Source organism: Cyclopterus lumpus, chromosome 18, assembly GCF_009769545.1.
Source record: "Cyclopterus lumpus isolate fCycLum1 chromosome 18, fCycLum1.pri, whole genome shotgun sequence".
In the NCBI taxonomy this organism is placed as follows: Eukaryota; Metazoa; Chordata; class Actinopteri; order Perciformes; family Cyclopteridae; genus Cyclopterus; species Cyclopterus lumpus.
Window position 1 is genome coordinate 14,521,556 of NC_046983.1, and position 20,850 is coordinate 14,542,405.

At 40.7% G+C, this 20,850-nt stretch overlaps 1 protein-coding gene across 1 annotated transcript; it reads left to right on the forward strand.

The window, feature by feature from the left end:
* The first annotated feature begins 1,869 nt into the window (after positions 1-1,869).
* sstr1b (somatostatin receptor 1b) lies at positions 1,870-20,378 on the forward strand. The gene is made up of 2 exons (XM_034557249.1): positions 1,870-2,168; positions 16,106-20,378. Exon 2 carries the CDS (start codon positions 17,456-17,458, stop codon positions 18,560-18,562), a length of 1,107 nt encoding a protein of 368 aa, XP_034413140.1. The 5' UTR covers positions 1,870-2,168; positions 16,106-17,455; the 3' UTR covers positions 18,563-20,378.
* The last annotated feature ends 472 nt before the right edge of the window (positions 20,379-20,850 follow it).

The following is a 20,850-nucleotide window of genomic DNA, read 5'->3' on the forward strand; positions in this document are numbered from 1 at the left end:
ACAACATCGCTGCTCATGAACAACATCACTGCTCATGAACAACATCGCTGCTCATGGACAACATCGCTGCTCATGGACAACATCGCTGCTCATGGACAACATCGCTGCTCATGAACAACATCGCTGCTCATGGACAACATCGCTGCTCATGGACAACATCGCTGCTCATGAACAACATCGCTGCTCATGGACACCACCAATTCAATTCAATTCAGTTTATTTTGTATAGCCCACAATCCCAAATTACAAACTCCCCTCAGAGGGCTTTACAATCTGTACACAGAAATGTATGAATAATTAGTAGTAGGCATGGACCATGAAAGTGGTAGAGGGGGGGAGGGGCCGCATCAGCATTGCCATGGCAGGAGGCCGGCCCACCAGGCAGGAGGCATCACTGCTCATAAACACCATCACCTGTCTCTTCTGTTGGTTCACTTGATCGAACTCTTCTCTCTGCTGCAACTTCAGCGCCGTGACCTCCGCTGCTCAGAGAGTCTTTGAGACGCGCTGAGCACAAAGTCCAGATGCAGGGATTCAGCAAAGGTCAAAAGAACTCCTTACCAAACCCTGTCACACACACACACACACACACACACACACACACACAGACACACAGATGGCACCTGTAGGAAACAAGCATGATGCCACCTCGTTATGCCAGCCTGTTGCGCTCAGAGGTGAGCCATGTGCACATTGGTCTCACATTAATAACCATTCACACCTCCCACTGCGCAGACGCCATCTGAACCTGGAGGTTTCATTTAGCATTCAATCTGAATCACTCGCCAGTAACGTGGCTGCGGTGCCGGCATGATATTCCAAAATGTATTTCCAAAAGGTTATTCACAGTGAAGGTTGTAAACAAGCTGGTGTCGAAAGAGGAATTATTGCATCAGGTGACAGATGGCTGATGTCAGATCAGTCTCAGAGCTTCAGCTCAATATGCAACGCTAGTATAGAAACAAATACAATGTTCTACAATATACCATGCCTGGATCTTTACTGGGATTAGGTTGTCATTTGAATAAAAAAACGGATTTGTGTTTGATAAAATAAAAGGTCCACTACTAGCTTTTTCTGGATCTTTCAATTACATCCCATGATCTTCATCCAAACCCTAGAAATGACCTCCACATGCAGGTAAATAACTTTAACGTTGAGTCATGCATTTGCCAAATCACAGAAAGGCAGGCACTAAACGTGTCAGCAAGATGTTCCCTGAAAACGTGCAAAATAAGGCTCTCAACACGGCGACGGATGGCTGGCTGCGCTGACAGCGCTAACAGTGCCAACAGTGCTAACGGAGCTAACAGTGTTTGCCTGGGCGCTCCCCTTCAAGTCAGCTGTGCTCATCTACATCTACATGCACAAAAACCACACGCTGCTATTTTAATACTCTGAAGAACCTTTTTTTTTAACCTCCTGCATATCAAAGTTACGGAATTAGAGTTACATTCTCATCTCTTGTATTTAGATTTTCTTTAAAGCTGAGCTTTTATTCATTAATGTGTCTTTGTGCTCATTGCACTCCTTTTGGGATTTTCTCAACCTTATTAATAAGCAATTCTAGTATCCTAGTGCGTTGAGAATCCTCACTCGGAATTGTTATTCATGCCCCATTTCTCTTTTCCCCTCCGACTCAACAACCCCTTTTCAGCATCAAACTTTCATCTTCCTCCTCTTTTCTCACCGTAAGATGTATTTTTCAGGGGGAGCGGGCGGGTTGCATCTCCCTCAGAGAAATGCAACCAGGCAGAGGTGGAGATGAGACTTGAAACAGCGGAGCGATAGGAAGTGAAAGCGACAGTGTGTGTGTGTGTGTGTGAGAGAAAGAGAGAGAGAGAGAGAGAGAACATGTCAGCTTGCAACAAAAACAAGTGTCTGACAGCACAGAGGGAGGGAGAGCGGGCTGAGAGCGCGTGGCGAGGCGGAGGAGAGTGTGGCGGCATTAAGCAGCTCGGAGATCTCCGGATGCTGACAGACGACAGCTGCTGATGGGAAGAGGGAGACAAGACTGTCACACAGAGGAGGGCAGCAGGTACACTGTCCACGCTCATCGTCACGGCGATTGGGATGGGAGGACGGCGCCGCCTCCGCAGCTACACATAGACGGCAAGTTACCAGCGCACACCTGCAAGCATCACAGTTTATCTTCAGAGTCGGTCAAGGTCAGTGCAATGTGTTTATGAAGAGGTTATTCTCATTATTCTTTTCATTTTGGATGATGTTTGAATAGGATGCTCAGTGTAAATGCATTTTAATATTTTTGTTTTGTCATTTTAACAGACAATATATATTCCATCATTCCATCAGTGATAGCTCATAACTACATGTATAATGCTTCTTTGTAACTGCTGTCAAAATGCTGCTGCAATGTGCTCAGTTGCACTCATTAATTAGTAAAATAACAATTACTCTCCTGAGTGATTAAGTTATTGTTCATATTTATACAAGGACGTAGGTTTCAGGGGAAGTTATATGTACACAGAGTGGCCAGTTGACTTATAGGTAAAATGAATACAGTCTAATACAACAGCAGTATTGAAAGAAACATTTCGGAGGATGTCGTTTGTGGTAATGTTGAACTGTATTGCGTTATGCAATAAGGTGTTTCTGCTATTTAGCCGACCCTTGACGATCTAAATGGGGCGGACAAAATAATGGAAACAGGATTTATTGCAGGAGGGGTATAATGTACACCTGTGTTGTGCACATAAGGTGCTCACTGGATGCAGCGCGAGAGGAGAAAGCCGAGCATTAGAGAATCACACTCGCTGTTGAACCTGAAGCTTGTTGCATTCTGCTCCTCTCCTCTCGTGTGTTATGTTATGAACGATGGACAGGACAGGAAACATGTTCAGAGAGTTTCTAGAGACACTTCTCACAGAGGGTTTATGATAATGAATCAAACTGGAGCTGAAATGAACAACTGGGAAATAAATTCATTTTGTCGAGCAAAAATGCGGAATAATCCCCAGTTCCAGCTTTTCTTTTGGTCGACGCTATATGAAGGTTGTCGTAGGTCAAACTAATATTGTATTAAAGTACGGAGCCAGAGGGAGGGGGTAATGGTCTGAGAAAAAACCTTCCAGAAAATCTAACAGAATTAAACTTACATAATTGAACATAATATAAAACATGTATGTGTCTTTCAGGACCTTTGCCTCCTGTTAGAGAGAACATTGGAAACAGGCAGCGCTAATACAGTGTTAAGTATAAATGTTATTACAGTATTACGGTATTACAGTATAACGGTATTACAGTATAACGGTATTACAGTGTTAGTGTGAATGTTATTACAGTATAAAGGTATTACAGTATAACGGTATTACAGTGTTAGTGTGAATGTTATTACAGTATAAAGGTATTACAGTATAACGGTATTACAGTATTACGGTATTACAGTATAACGGTATTACAGTGTTAGTGTGAATGTTATTACAGTATAAAGGTATTACAGTGTTAGTGTGAATGTTATTACAGTATAACGGTATTACAGTATTACGGTATTACAGTATAACGGTATTACAGTGTTACAGTATGAATGTTATTACAGTATAACAGTATTACAGTATTACGGTATTACAGTATGAATGTTATTACAGTATAACGGTATTACAGTATAACGGTATTACAGTGTTACAGTATGAATGTTATTACAGTATAACGGTATTACAGTGTTACAGTATGAATGTTATTACAGTATTACGGTATTACAGTGTTACAGTATGAATATTATTACAGTATTACGGTATTACAGTGTTATAGTATAAATATTATTACAGTATAATAGTATAACGGTATTACAGTATAACGGTATAATGGTGTTACAGTATAACGGTATTACAGTATAACGGTATAATGGTGTTACAGTATAACGGTATGACAGTATTACGGTAATACAGTGTTACGGTATAACAGTATTACAGTGTTACGGTATAACGGTATTACAATATAAAGTTATTACAGTGTTATGGTATTACAGTATAACGATATTACAGTGTTACGGTGTAGTAGTATTACGTTTAACGGTAATACGGTATAACTGTATAACAGTATTACGGTATACTGGTATAACTGTATAACGATATTACGCTATTATGGTATGACCAATTGGGGTATAATGGAATAACGGTAATACGGTATAAAGGTATTACATACTACAGCATACTAGGCTATTTAGAAATCCTGACAGTATGATTGTCAATACCGTCATGAATACAGATGTTTGCTTTCTATGATGCTGTATTTATGTGATGTATTGAAATGGACGGCACGCCACCGGAGGTTAGTCTCTCGTGGTTAACGATGACGACAACAAGCGGCGGGGATAATGTACGAGGCTAGTAAAACACATGTTTGCGGTTGTCATGGGTTTGTCTTGTTCCAACAAGAGCTGTTTATAGCCATATGATTTACATTTTACAACAGGTCTTCCATGAGTATGGTAGAGTGCAAACTAATGTCAGCGTTATGTTCATAAAATAACACGGAAAGAAAACGCGTGAATGTATCTTGCAAAACCGTCGGCCTAAATCTTGAGTTTCGCTCACAAATTGACAAAATGACTATTCTCAGAGAATATTCCTCATGAATTTGTAATATCTCGATCTCCTATGGCCCCAATATAAGTCGTACTTCTGTGATGATTCAATAAAGGCCCCTTGGACTCTCAGACCGTGTAGCAGGCATTTGTCACGCTCCAACGTTTCACTGGCTAAATGATTGATCTGTGAACAAAGAAATTGAATAGAATGTAAAATGAGAATAATTGAATTCGCAGCCCTAAATGAAGCCGCTAATTAATCATCAAATACTCAGCAGTTGTATCTCTGGCCAAAATCTTCAATCAGCAGAGCTGCACAATCATTATATGAATCACATGATCATTTTCTACCCACCGAGGCATAGTAACACCAGGCAGCTGCTTTTGGGAGGTTTTGGTAGAAGCACAGCAGCATTGCGTGGAAGGCGCAGCAGCGTTTTGCAGCAGCTGTTCCACCTGAGCGGCAACAGCAACTCATGTTTTACAATCTCTGCACAGCAGATGACACCATAATCTTCTGAAATCCATCTGTCTGTGGTTGTTAGAGAGACTGTGGATACTCCAATTCTCAGCATTGCAACCAGCGTATTGATCAGCTGATCACTTATATTGACCGACTATTGCGGTCCGATATATGCAGCACTGTAACTATCCAGCATCTTTCTGCTGAGATCTTACTTCTACACATGCATGTCTCTGGGCTCCAGGGCCGCAGTCGACATTTCACTGATACTGAGGAGGTGGCGAGTCACGTCAATGTGAATATTAGCCAACAAAGTAACCCAGTTACTCGAAATATTTTAAAAAAAAGTTCCCTACTTAAAAGAGCTGTCGGTCACCTGCTTTCAGCGTTATCCATCCATTGAATGGGTGCTTCTCTCCCAGCGGTAGAACCACATGAGAGGGAGGACAGGAGGGATGACTCACGCCTATGTCCGGCACTCTTTATAAACTTCATATTTGAAATATTCAATTCTATTCCAGTTTGGAATTTAAAGACAACTGGGCTAACCAAGCAAATGTGCAGCTAAAATACACACTTTAATATTTGTCTATTCATCGCAGGTCACATTGTCATGGAATTATTGAACAAAGTAATCGCTCTTCACATAGCAGACTTCCCTAAATGGTCACAATGTTAATTATACGATTGACAAACGGATATTAAGAATTACAAATGTGTGAATAATGTTGGGTCCTAACAAATGCAAGTTCCAACACATGTAAAACTGTTTTGGAAATGCACACTTAAAATGTATATATATTAACATTATATTTAAAAATAAAAGCCAGTTGATTAACTTCCTTTTCAGAAGTGAATTTAATGATGAAACAACTTGAGTTAGTGTTAAAAAAACAACAAAAAAACACGTTCAACGGGAACAAAAGCTCTTCCTGCTCTTCGTTTTCCCAGAAGAAGAACAAGCACCCAAAGGTAGCTTATTCAGACCTATCTGTACATCCAAGTATGGAGGAAGTATTTACACAGACGCACGAGAGGACTACACTGTATTTTGTAATTGTCTTTGATGCTTTCAGGTTTAGGAAGTCCTCTTTTACAAACAGAAGTCATGTTTTTTGTACACGAAGAACAAAAAGCCGTTTAACCAGATGACGACTGAAGGACACAAAGATCCTCTGAGCAACAGTTGAATAAGAACAGAAGAAATCACTTCTCTTCAAAGATGCAGCGCTTACAGGCGTGTTCCTAAAACCTCTTCCAAGGTTAGTCTCGGTTTAGCACTATTGGAATATGAGCTGAACAAATCAGTTTAAACCTTGCCAAAGATATTTGGGGATAAAATGGAGATACGAGTATTCTTCCTTGGCGAGTAACACTTTAGAGTTTAAATAATAAATGTATACTCTTTTTGTGACTTAACACTTTTGAGCGACAGTGTATTTGGTTAATGAATGTGTTCTAATCTTTCTATTTAGAGAAAAAACACATTTCCCACCGAATGCCCAGATTTCCTAAAGTAACTGAACGCAGCATAAACATTTGTGGAGTTAGAGACTGAAACTTAACGTTAATGTTAGCAATCTGTTAACATTAACATTAATCTGTTATAAAATGAGTGTCACAAATAGTTGTATTTGTATACACAGAAGGCAAACATGATCAGGTCTGTGAGGTGAACAATATGATAGAAAGTAGAACGTGCATTCGGGAGTACCCAAAATTAAAATTCTTCCTTGTGTGTAGATCATGTAATATATAGTTGTGAAAATGCAAACGTGTGTGTGTTTCTACCCACTGCTGTCGTGTGAATACTAGGAGTGAGTTGGTGAGGAAGGTGCTAATTCTCCCGTCTGGTGCCACGAAAGCATTGCAGAAGAAGTCACGCAGCAATATGACATATCAAAAGAGCTCCAATTGAAGCTGAAATGATGAGATCCCTGTTTGTTATATACCTCAATTACTTGTCATTCGAAAACACTCTTAATCGGCACAACAACAGACTTATTAGATATCACAGGAAACTCAGATGTGGGCATGAGGACATCAATAAACAGTACACAACAACAAACTGGTCCAATGTCATCACACGCTCATGAGTGTAAAGGGGGCAACTGCTTTGGGGGCCGGGACCCCGGGGGGGCTCCGACAGGATCAGGGGCTCTGACGTTTTGGTTGGTTTGTGGCAATTTGATTAAATTAATATGTGTTTGTTAAGATGCACCACTGAAGTGATGAATGCTGAAAATAATCAACGGCATTCATGAAGAGCACCTCGTCAAATCCAATTAGAACAATGTGCGTATGTTGGATTATTATATCAGACAGCTGTATTGTTTGATTTCTGAGGAAACTATAAAGAAGCGTGTAGTCTGCTGTGTGCGCTCTGCTCGATGGGCACTTGAAGAGAATTAAGTTTGGTGTATTTTGCATTTCCCCTGCAGCATTAACCTACTTCTCACCCATATTTGTGTTCACACATGGTTGCTTACACTACAGTTTTATAGTTTTTTCTTTATGGGAAATAGTTATAAGGAAAAACTACAACTACGGTAAAGTCAGGTTCCCTTAGGGCCGATGGATATTGTAATACAAATGAACATTAATCGCCTCACATCAGCGGTTGTTTGGAGAGCGGAAGTACGGAAGTTCATCTGTGCCAAAACTAGAGAAAGCAAAACACATGGATTTCAAACGAGGTCTGAGTTTTAAAACAGATTTCAGGGAAATCATTGTTTTAAAACTATAAAAGCTGTGTTCAGACCAAAGCAGATGTTGTATCACGATATTGATGCAACTATGGGTACTGGAGTATTCTTTGGAGTCCATGTCATTTGCCCCTCCAGCCAAGGGGAGTTCCCCTCGTGGAAAGGAAGAGAGGCTTAGCTCCATGTGGTCCTGTTGCTTCACTCTCAACATCAGTACAGATGTTGAGAGTGAAGCAACAGGACCACATGGAGAAGGACATTGTCATGGTGTCGTCACCCATTAGTTTGTGGACTGCACTTTTGAAGCCCCGAGTTCAGCGATTTTGCCGCTTTTGTTTTTGAGCAACCGATAACCCGAAGTTACCATGTATGGAATGCGGAGGAGTGAGGTATAGACGTTGCTGCAGCAGCAAGCTGTCAATCACAGTAAGCCCGCCCTAAAGCATACCCTTGGACTTCTTCATAGACTTCAATTCAATCAAACTTCAGAGCTTCACTCGGCAGAACCGGAGGTTGATGCCTGATTTGGATGTTTATTCACAATCCTCCATGGGCATATTTAGCTTTTTCTCTGTGTTTACCAGACTGCTCTCAAATCTGGGATTGCAGCTTGGTTATTTCTCAAATCTGCCTTGTGCTCACACTGTAATTTTGTCATCAATGAAATAGATACACAGACATATTTTTCCTGGTGTCATGGTGGCTGCTAGTGTTGGTGTTACATGCATGCAGTCATTCTGTTGGGAGTCGAGGCCCCTCCTCCTTCTGCATGCAGTCATTCTGTTGGGAGGCGAGGCCCCTCCTCCTTCTGCATGCATTCATTCTGTTGGGAGGCCCCTCCTCCTTCTGCATGCATTCATTCATTCTGTTGGGAGGCCCCTCCTCCTTCTGCATGCATTCATTCATTCTGTTGGGAGGCCCCTCCTCCTTCTACATGCATTCATTCTGTTGGGAGGCCCCTCCTCCTTCTGCATTCATTCATTCTGTTGGGAGGCCCCTCCTCCTTCTACATGCATTCATTCTGTTGGGAGGCCCCTCCTCCTTCTGCATGCATTCAGTCTGTTGGGAGGCCCCTCCTCCTTCTACATGCATTCATTCTGTTGGGAGGCCCCTACTCCTTCTGCATGCATTCATTCTGTTGGGAGGCCCCTCCTCCTTCTACATGCATTCATTCTGTTGGGAGGCCCCTCCTCCTTCTACATGCATTCATTCTGTTGGGAGGCCCCTCCTCCTTCTGCATGCATTCAGTCTGTTGGGAGGCCCCTCCTCCTTCTGCATGCATTCATTCTGTTGGGAGGCCCCTCCTCCTTCTGCATGCTTTCATTCTGTTGGGAGGCCCCTCCTCCTTCTACATGCATTCATTCTGTTGGGAGGATTGCTGAGTAGCACCCTGGGCACTCTTCAGTGTAGTCTGCCTCCTCACCAGTGACATCCACTTAAAACGCTTTTGCTTAGTTTATGTTGGACAGGACATTTTAGAATATTATTATATAGAAGAAAGTGAAAGCATTTCAAATTCAAAGATAATTATTTATCATCATGCAAGGGTTGGACAACAAAATGCACTCTTAGCTCATGTATAAGAACAGCAAGAACAGCACTTTAGCACTTCATTTTGGCCATAATCATGCAGCCCTAGCTAAAACTTCAAATAAATAAAAAAAGGAAAGTATTTCTGTCTAAAACCGTCACGTGAGAGTGAACCCAGCTCTCCGTTCACCATCCAATGCTCCTCGAACACTTCCAGTAGCTGGGAGGCTTTTCCATATTTAATAACAGGCTGCACTCCACACTGAGCTGCAGATATGTCGCATGAAATGAGATGAAAATAGGCCACAGCATGTACAAAGTAGCCAGCGTGCGGCAGGGGTGAATGGAATGCAAATGAAAGAAAGCTCTCTCTTTCTCTCTCCCTCTCCCTCTCATCTTCCTGCACTGTGCCACCGGCTACATCATTATGAAAATTGGTGAACGTTTTCGAAGGGGGTCAATTTCATCTGTGCTCTAGGGGTCATTTTTGTGATTAAGTTTGCCGAAATGCTCGTTTAGCTTCGTCAGGCGACCATCAGGGCAGCCGGACTTCCTCCTGGGAGGAGCCGAGGGTTCGGAGAGAAAAGAAATCAGATAACGTGTGAAGCTAATGGAACTAAGGTGCCTTGGACTGCAAGAAAAGGAAACTCCCCTTTACCCTCTGCTCTTTTATGATACACTTAAAACTCCCCAGGATAGGAAATGTGGAGCAACAAAAGTACACGTAGTTTCAATAAGTCAGGAAAGACTTCCAGCTGAAAACTTCAGGGAGGTACAATATAATATATGTAGTAATCATTTTATCGGCCTTTTAAAACTTGAAATAACAGATTTTTACCATATGTCCACTCTCCTTTTAACTTTGGTTTGGTCTCCACCAACTTATGATGGAAATATGCATCTCTTTATTTGCTAAATGCTCTACTCTAACTGTCTGTCTGTTGGTGCTTAATTAATAAATGATTTATTACAACAAACGGACACTGACTCATTTACGAACATGATTTAACGTAATTTAGTTTAAATTTTAGCTTAACTATGCTGTTTATATTTTAATAATTGCCGATTCATTAAATAAAACTTCTACTAAGGGAAACGTGACGAAATTTAGGAACAGGGATGCTAATTTGGTCGTGCTCCTCTGAATTGTAGTAACTTGGCTGTCACATGATCACATGACTGTCATATGACAAATATGACTTTACATTTCTAGGGACTTTACAAAGATCGCTGTGTAAATGCTTTAGAAACAGAAAGTCTTACAAATCTTAAATAGTCAACCTTTGTTTCTTTTAAATGCTTTTAATACTTGACTTTACAAGACTTGTATAAAGGCAATAAAGTGTACCATGAATATGAGATATGGGTTTACAAGTAGTTAACATCCCTCCTCTGCATTCTGGACGTTGGTTTATGGTGATTTGACTGTTACACCTACAGTCTACATGTTTCTAAGGCTCTTTTTGATTCTTCACAGTTCATTTAGTTTGTACGTCCTCTGGCGTTTCGGAGAACAATGCAACGCAGAGAGTATAAGCGTCTCCACACATACTCCAAGCTCACGCTACGGTGCAAGCAAAGCTTAAATGCTCCAACTTCTACAGACTTATGTTGAATATTTATTTTAACTGTTGAACCGATTAATCTGTCAAAATTCTTAATGTTGGTTAACGGTTAGACAGTTAATTATTAACACCCCTACTCACAAATATGGAAAAAGTATTTTTGTTGTAAAGTAACCAATGACTGATCTGTGCCATTCTCACAGCGGTCACACGGCTAGGGACTGGATATGCATGTGATTTAGTGCACATGTGAAAGTGGCTCAGATCTGTTTGGAAAAAAAACTAATGCAGGGTGGAGGTGGGTTTACTCTGCTGGAGAGGAGATCAGCTGGATCAGTGTGGGATAACGTACTAACAGAATGTGAACTCCTCGGCTGAGTACTCTGATTCACAGACCCAGTTAACTCACAGACCTTCTATTTGGAGACCCACAGGGACCAGCAGCTGAACCTCGGGTAAGGATAACATATCGGACAAGCTCCCTCATCGGAGTGCCGACAGTGTGTTGCAATAATGGCAGATGGCGAAGCCAGGTTCCATCAAGTAAGAGTTCCAGAAAAAGACATAGACCTCCTTTGCTTCTTCCAGAAGGAGACGGTACAAAATGAGTACAAAATGGTTGTCCATCTCTTTGGCGCCACCTCATCTGCTATCAGCGCCAACTTTGCTTTCAGGATGACAGCAGAAGGGAACAAAACTGCGGCATCACCTGAAGCTGTAGACACAGTTCTGAGGAACCTTTATGTTCATGACTGGTTAAGCTCCGTCATTAACGACTTTAAAGCCATTGCCCCAAGTAGATACCTCCTTGTGCACATCAGGAGGCTCTCACCTTATTAAGTGGATACGCAATAGACAGGCCTTCTTAAAGGCTATTCCAGAGAGCTAGGGGGGTTAAGGACCTAGATCTGGTCTGATGCTCTTCCTGTTTAAAGATCTGATCACAGATGGTCTCAAAGCAGACCCAAAATGCACCAGTTAAAAATATACATTTTACTTTGAGGCAACTTCATGGACAAAAAGATAATGGAGATGAGAGTCTCAGCTCCCAGGCTGCAGCCATCTGTTCGAGGCATCGCTCAGTCGCTGCGCGTAGGCGAAGGGCCGGTCCTCGGGCCCCAGCGTGGCCTCCCGGAACCTCCGCCGCTGGTCCTCCGGGGTCAGACCCAGCCGATCCATCACGGCCTTACGCACGTCTGCGTAGTTGCACCGGGCTGCTGGGGGAAGTCCCAGGGCCGCGGTCTGCGCCTCCCCGGTGAGAAGCGGCAGGTGACGGATCGCCCACTCCGCCGCCGGCCAGCCGTACACCCCCATCATCACCTCGAAAGTCTCCAGGAAGACCTGAACATCATCCACCGCTGACATTTTGGGCAGCACCATCCCCCTCAAGGGGACTGTGCGGGCGTCGAGCTGCTCGAGGGCTTGAGCCTGCCTCTGTGCCTGGGTCTGGAGTGCCTCCATAAACTGTTACCGCGGGTGGTATCCCCCTAGCACAGAGACAGGAACTAGTTAGTTGTTTTTATTAATTCCAGGCGGATATGGTCTCCATTGTGCTTTCCGCTGATCTGCTCCCGTAGACGGCAGCATAGGTCCGGCATTCTGCCAAATCCCAGAACCCCGCTCCTTTGTCCACCTGCACACTTATAATGGGGAACAATCATCATTAGACCCAGGTGAGGCCAATTAGGCCTCCACCTGGTACCGTTCCCTGAGCGTACTCTCCCACTCCTCTCTGCAGCTGAGCCTAACCACACTCAGCCACCACACTGACAGTATACAGTTTTTTCATTGGACGCCACTGCAGATGTACTGGCAACGGCTCCTTGTGTTACGGTCTTTACTAGCTAAAACATATTTATAGGATAAGACTAGTGACTGTTTTCCCTTTTTCTTATTGTCAATGAAAATACATATACACTTGGATATACACATTTTTAAAGATCCATCAGTAGGAACCGATGGATCTTTAAAAATGCCTCCAAGTTTAAGTATATTTTCATTTTGAAAAAAGGTTCTGTAATTTCTTAAAACAAAAACAGCTTTTTGGTAAACATTACTCAAACAGGACCAACTAGTGTATGCAGACTATTTTCAGCAGCAGCGTAATCCACATTTGGTGCTCTAGTAAGTATTTGGGACAGCAGGACGGTGGATGTGGGATTGAGTGAAAATAAACTAGTGTGTGTTCCGGCTGTTCTCAATCACTGTTTGTACTTATATGTACAGTACTGTATATAATACACTATAATACAAAACAAACAGAATGTTTACCAAGGAAGCCATGGACTTTCCCCATGTGAAACCAAAAGTCTACATTCAATTTATTTATTACGTAATTGCCTACGTAATTTACTGATCAAACATACGTATTTGAACTAAAACCACAATCTTTTACGAACCTAAAAGTAGTTTTGTTTTGTGTTGCTGTAAATTCATTAGAGAAGGCATAAAAATAGCAGACAACATTTTGTAAGATATTATACAAACCGTTGAGAGGATAGGTTGGTGTGTTCTTGTATGTGCAACACTGTGACTCATTGGTGTGCAAGTGTATAGTATAGTATTTAATAGTGTATTGCAAGGGTTCTAAGGCACATAGATTGATCAGGCTTTGGAGTTGTTGTCATCAGATATTCTCTTTCAATGTTAATGCTGGGACCTGATGTAATCACTAATTGCCTCTCATTAAAGCTGGCAGAAGGAAGGTTGGAGTGGTGCTAGCAGCACGTCGAGGAGTGAAATACTATTTAAGACTTCGGACTCTCTGTACTTCCTCATCCATCACGGATGTTTCTGGAGGGTTAATGTTTATACTGCAGATTAGCAGCTGTTGCATCTGGAACGCTCACACATTAAACTAAGTGTAGTTCTCTTGTTGGCCACCGAACGACTCCGTCTCTGTAGCGTTTGGATGCGTGGACAGAGGCGGAGTGAAAAGTAGCCTTGAGGACTTTTTGATCCAAACAACAATTTCAAACTAATCCTAAAGCAATTAACCATAATTATTTGTCACTTTTGCCCTGCAACCACAATTTGATCCTTTGCCGCCCCGGAAGGAAATCCCCACACTCCATTAACATTCATGCCTTTTGATTTGAGCTGTCGAGTTAGAATAAACGGTATAAACTTTGCATAACTCTGTCTATGGAAAATGAAAAACCATTTGTGAACATGTTAGATACATTAAGTTATTTCTTCCTTTTTGATTTTTTGACCTGATCATTATGATATATTTATAATTATTAATGGTAGGCTATAAGCTCTGCGTGGGTACATTCCTCATACACATCCAATATGATAAGAAAAGCTTCTTTTTTTTTTGCTCTTAAGTTTCAAATAGTATCAAACAAAGTACTTTAGTTGGTATCGGTATAACTTTCAGGTACTGGTATTGGTACTGGCATTGTCTTTTTTCAAATGATACCCAGCTCTAATCATCCTCATCATTCTTATTATCTTCATCATCATCATCATCATCATCATCAAATCACTGGGCCCCTAGGGTGCCCTTGCAATGCAAAGTGCATCATATTTCAGTCAAGAATAAAATATTTTAAAGTTTTTTCTTAATTACAAATTACACAATACAGGAAGTATTATGTTTTCCTATTTTAAATAATCTACCGTTTAATCCATATATTACATAATATTATTGGTTCTTCTCTCTCGGTTCTCCTCGTCATACCTACTTTCCTTTGAATTCTCTCTTCTTCCCACTGCTTTCGCCACCTTCCTCACAGTTGTGCCTAATTGTGGTCTTCATTTCCTTTGACTATAGGGTACTGTGCTGTGACAACAATGTGGTTCCTTTGCACATTTGTCAGCTATTTCTTTTTCTTCGAATCCCAGATGTGCTGCTATCCATACAATTGTTATATCTAATCCCATCATTCAAATTTGATATAGTGGTTGCTGTATCTCTATTAAAACATCTGGTCTGCTGTCTGAATTACTGTACTTCAAGCTGGTTAGACCAACTATTACTGCGCTCATATGTTCAACCCATTGTAATGTGAACAAAACTGCCTGCATCTCCCCAGTAATAATCCATCTGTAATACTTTTGCAAATTTTGATGTGGAAATCGAGAACTGTTAATGAAATGCCAGTTTTGTTAGCTGAGGTCATTGAATCATTTGAGTAAACAACAGGATAGTGGTTTCCCAAGTGCAAATAACTGTTTCTGATGAAGTATAATCTACAGCGGATGCCGTTCCATTTCTAAAACCAATTCTTGTACCATTTTCTTTGATGAGGCACAGTCGGTTTTGGACTTCCATTAGCGTATCGATCACTTCTCCATTCATTCTACATGTTAATAGCGTTTCCATTGCTCTTTTCCTGACTTCACAATTTCACTGCATATTTTCTTCACAGTCCTTAAATCTATAATCATCTCTGCATTTGCCACATCAACAGCCAGCGCTACATGCTCATACCTCTGACATTAATAACAATGAAGCGGATGATTCTGTGGTCTGACTAAAAGTCATGCAGCCTGTCTTTATTCTATCTTTGCGTACCACATCCTGAAACTCTGGAAGCACTGACAAACGTTCTACTCTATCTCCATTTAGTTGTTCTTAATCTCTTTAGTCTCCCCTTCTCGCCTCTATACTTCATTTGAGTTTTTCCAGATCTTCATCAATTTGAATGCCAGTTATCACTCCACAAGAAACTTGTCTCTCCCAGAACTCGTCTTTCATTTTTGCAGATACTTTCCCATCCAAGGAATCTTAGCCATTTCTACTTCTAACTTTTTTTTCAGCTCCCATCACAGAGCTATTGGACTTGCTCACGTTTCTTCCCAAATTTAGTATTATATAAAATGTGTCACTGTCAACCTTTCAACCTCTAAGCTACTTGCTTCTTCCTCTAAGCTGTGGCTGGCGCCCTTATGTTTTCATTTCCCTCTTTCTCCAACAAACATAGGTCATCAAAAAGATCCATCCCATATGATATGAATGTGGTGTTCCAGCTATTCTGGAAGGGGTTATGTGAAGTCAGGATTTCATATACAATGTAAGAAAAATAAAGCTGTAAGCTCAATGTGCACATCCAACTGGTCCTAACTCACCTGTGTGGGTTTATTATGGTTGTGCAGGGTATTTTCCACACTCTAAAACTGATCCTCTCAATTCTTTCTCATGGCCTATTGGTGATCAGTATTGCTAGAGACAGCCTGGAGGTATATATGACATTTTAATGTCAGGTTTTCTGAGGTATGACTCATTTGTACTTTGATGTTTTGTGCGTGTTGGAGACAGACTAAGTGACAGTTCTTTGTTTCCTCACAGGTTTCCATAATTCAGGTCACAGAAAATGGGAGCTCAGTGTATCCCGAAGGCAAGAACTGTGTGATTTTTCTGCACTCTGAAACGGCTGTGAAGCTCCATGAGACAACACGAGTGCCGAAGCCAAGCATCACAACCTCTAAGTGCACACTCAATGTGATTTTGACCTGCTGGAACGGGCAGCTTCGATTACCAGATGGAGTGTTCTGTATTTACTGTGTGTCCAAGTGATTGTACTTTGCTTTTGTTCAGAACTCTGCACTTACAACTGGAACAGATGGGCAACACAATATTAACTTAGGAAAGAAAATGGAATGCCCACTAAGAATCCTGCAAATCAGTGTGTATAGATAGTGGTTACCCTTGAGAGCAATTGCTGCATACCCCGTTTTTCTGTAGCAAAGAGGAAAAGAATGATACAGGTGTTCTTGACATGAGAATTCAGTGACCCAGGAGAATCAAGGACGTATGGACTTTGAGACACTTTCTTTCTTGGGTGACAGTAACAACAACAACAAAAAAGTTACATCCACTCGTTCTCACCCTCAATGCTCCTCGACATCTGACACCAAAACATGGGCAGAGATATGACAAAGTTTGAAGAGCGAGATAGTCCACTCAGGGTGAGTGGGTCAAACAAACGCAGGACTTTTGTCCAGGAGGCCACTGTTCATTTCTGGTGTTAGATGTTAACATGTCAAGAGATAGTCACGTGAGTTGTTTGTATTGTTAGTCAAATATGGTATTCACGAGCATCGTAAAGTTAACAGCAACCACATTTATGTTGCCTAAACCTAAATTGTTGTGTTGTTGATCAGTCAAGTTAATGTCAGCCATACTCCTTTCCTAATTTTAACTGAGTGGTTTTGTTGTCCAAACCAATCTTTCTGTGAAGACGGAAGTTTATTTTGAAAAGACACTACATAAGGAATCTCTCATTTCTCAGGAAACACAAACTACTACAGAATTTGCTTTTTTTGTAATCACAAAGATTAATTAGTTAGTATTTTAAAAACTACGGCTCCTGTGAAGTCTTTCCAGATTATCAGCATGTTCAGACGTTCTTTCGATATCTACGCCATTCGGTACTCCCTGTCCACCCTCATATTTGCAGCCAATTGATTGATTTGGGCTTGTGGGGAAGAGTGCTCCTTGAAAGGTTGCTAAATAGAATTGTTTAATAAATATTGATATATAACCATTGTGCATACCACCAACTGTGTGGGGCTGGCTTGTTGGTAATCTGTGGAATTACAAATTCCAAGAAGCCCAAATTTTGACTTCACATCTCATTATAGCTCCATCGAATAGCATCATTCCAACTAAAAGTCAGCATACCCAGCAAAAGTGACTATGAATTTCAATGGAAGCCAGGACTATGGGTCATATCCAACTCGGCTACCCTTTAACACAAGCATCGACTATGAGGACTACTACCAGGAGCCTGATGCCAGTAAAATCATCATCCCATCCATCTATGCTCTTGTCTGCTGTGTAGGTCTTACTGGCAACGCCATGGTCATCTACGTCATTCTGAAATACGCCAAAATGAAAACAGCCACGAACATTTACATCCTCAACTTGGCGATTGCTGACGAGTTGTTCATGTTAAGTGTTCCCTTTCTGGCCATATCAGCTGCCGTCCGTCATTGGCCCTTCGGGTCGCTGATGTGTAGGTTGGTGCTCAGTGTAGATGGTATTAATATGTTTACATCAATCTTCTGCCTGACTGTGCTGAGTGTGGACCGATACGTAGCAGTTGTCCACCCTATCAAGGCTGCCCGCTACCGCAGACCGACTGTCGCCAAAGTAGTCAATGTGTGTGTATGGGGGCTGTCACTCATAGTCATCCTGCCCATCATCATCTTCGCAGACACTGTCCCAGCACAGGATGGTGGTGTAGATTGTAACTTCTTGTGGCCTGAATCGGCGTGGTCAGAAGCATTTGTGGTGTATACCTTCCTGTTGGGGTTTCTGCTGCCGGTTGGAGCCATCTGCTTATGCTACTGTTTAATGGTGGCCAGGATGCGAGCGGTGGGGCTGAAAGCAGGCTGGCTTCAACGGCGGCGCTCAGAGAAGAAGATCACCCGCATGGTGCTGCTAGTCGTGGCCGTGTTTGTTCTCTGCTGGATGCCCTTCTACATTGTCCAGCTTGTAAGCGTTTTCCACCGGCCCCCAGACCCTATGGTCACTCAGCTTTTTGTCATCCTCAGCTACGCCAACAGCGGCGCCAATCCTATCCTGTACGGCTTTGTGTCAGACAATTTCCGTCGTTCATTCCAGCGCATTGTGTGTTTCCGGTGGATGGAGTCTGGGCTGGATGCGGAACAGGTGGATTACTGTGCTGTAGCTTTGAAGAGACAAGCGGCGTGTAGCCCTCTGGATTTTCCCAAGGACTGTATGGCTTCTGATATGGTGTTTCGCAATGGGACATATACCTCCCGTACAACCACAGTGTAACCAGGACCAGGGTTTAAGTAGCCACAACCTATAAAGGTGGTTCCCCCCTTCGCGTTACACTTCGGAGATTGATATTTAATTTTAATTTATATGTATGTGATATAAAAAATGTACAACATGTTAACTACTTAATGTCAGGAGACATACGGATTTTAGGACATAGGTAAAGAAGTTGTGAAACCTTGACCAACTAATGGATGAGCAGAACATGTACAGTTCAGCAGCTGTTCTGGCTGGCTGCTACGTTGAGAGGAAAAATTGACTGAATAAAAAATATGTACATAATTGTCAGAAACCCACCACTCATTTTCAGTTTTTTTATGTTAAAGCACAAGTGAATGTAAGCACAACATGAAAACCCTTTGTTCATTTTGTTGTAATTGTAATTGTTTATTTTCAGATACACTCTAATAAACCACCCCAATGGCACACCCACAATACCCAAATTATGCAGTTCACAGATGTGTTTCAACAATTTACATTTATTTTGGTCTGTAAGTAGTTACATAAAATATAAGACAAAATAACTATTCCAAATTAAAATAAAGTATGTGCTGCTCATTAATTTTTGTTTGTCTTTTTGACAAGATACAGTTTTTATTCACAAGTTAATTCCAATTATTTCCACTTTTGCAGATTTGTTTTTAAATCACTGTTATCACATTCAATGCAACGTAACACTGCTGATCAAATTAAAAGCCTGCACAATTAAAGCCAGCATGCTATTCTGATCATACATTTTCACTTATAGAATTATATAATAAGTTATATTGGGTTTCTCCTATTTTAAACAATATTGTGATACTTTCAGAATAAGAATTATGTTTTAATGTATACAACATTTATGGCAATGTTTTGTGCCAATTAAAAAATACAAATATTTGAATTCAAGAGCCTTTATTTGAATAAAAAGTGATTTTGTTTAGAATTCATAAATACACCAAAATGTAATAAATGCACCCTTTCAATTTACACAATTTATCATGAGCTTACTTAATGATTATACATTCAGTTGTAGTCAAAATCACCAAACCAAAGGTTTTCATTTTATTTCCACATTATCCATTAGTTGTTTAACATTATTAGCAGGACAAAACACATGTTTATCATCTTCAAATGAAATAATCGTTTCTGTCTGTTCAGGAAACCACCCATAATCAGTTCTGTCAAAATACATAATGATGGACAAAACACAAGCTGTGATAGAATTTGGGTGCAATTGGGTATTATATAGAATCAGGATCTCAAACTAAATACCTTATTAATTCACTTTCATCATTGCAATTTCCATAGGATGGCCATTTTACTGAACCAACAGTTTAAATGTCACCACATGTTCAAATCTCTCTATCAAACTTTAAATGTAATTGATTTAGTCTCTCTGGTATGTAGTTTTGTTCAACACAAAGTTCAATATAAAACTGTTCAATTATTTCTGGTTAAATACAACCAAGCTTAATGTAATAGTGTGCTAGAGTTAGTCTTATGATTCAATAGTATAAAAAGAACACATAGGCCTGGGGTGATGTACTGGTTGGATCTGGATATCTCGAGATAAGTGAAAGGTTAAATTATTAATATGTGTCACTTTCTCCCGGATTTTTAAATACTGTTAGATTTGTTCTTTGTACGTTTCTGTATTTGCTGTATCTAAATTTGTTAATTGTTCATTGGTAGATCCGTTTGAATTTAATTTGAGGTTTGTCTTTGCAAACGTTGAGCCAGAGTTGTTTTGCTTGTGGATGTGAAAGAAATGGCTGAAAAATATGTAGTAAAGTATATGTTGAGTTCATGCTTCTAAATTACAACGGCTCACAAAATTAACTTTTCTCATGTGATCTTTGTCATTTTTTGTTTTGCAGTCTCAAAAAAGGTGAAAATGTTATATATAATGAAATATTAATTGTGCCTTCAAACCTAATGACAATTACTACAAAGTATGTGTGATCAAAAACACTGGAACTCTTTCATTTAATTATCAAGGTTTACATCTATTCAGTAGGAAACATGACACTTTTATGTATATATTTGCTCACTTTACATATACTTCTGTCAAAAATGATATCATAAAACAAAAGACCCACCTAAAAGGTATTACAATTTTAGTCAAGACATTTAATTGCAGGATCGATTAAGTTATTACATTATTGGGTTATATTTCATTTTTGTTCAGGTTGAGTGCAAATAATTTTGCAGTTTTAGTCAATTATTACATCATTGATGCTACACATCATTTACTTTTTCCTCTCAATGTGGGTTTTATTTAAGTACGACCATTGCCTTACAAT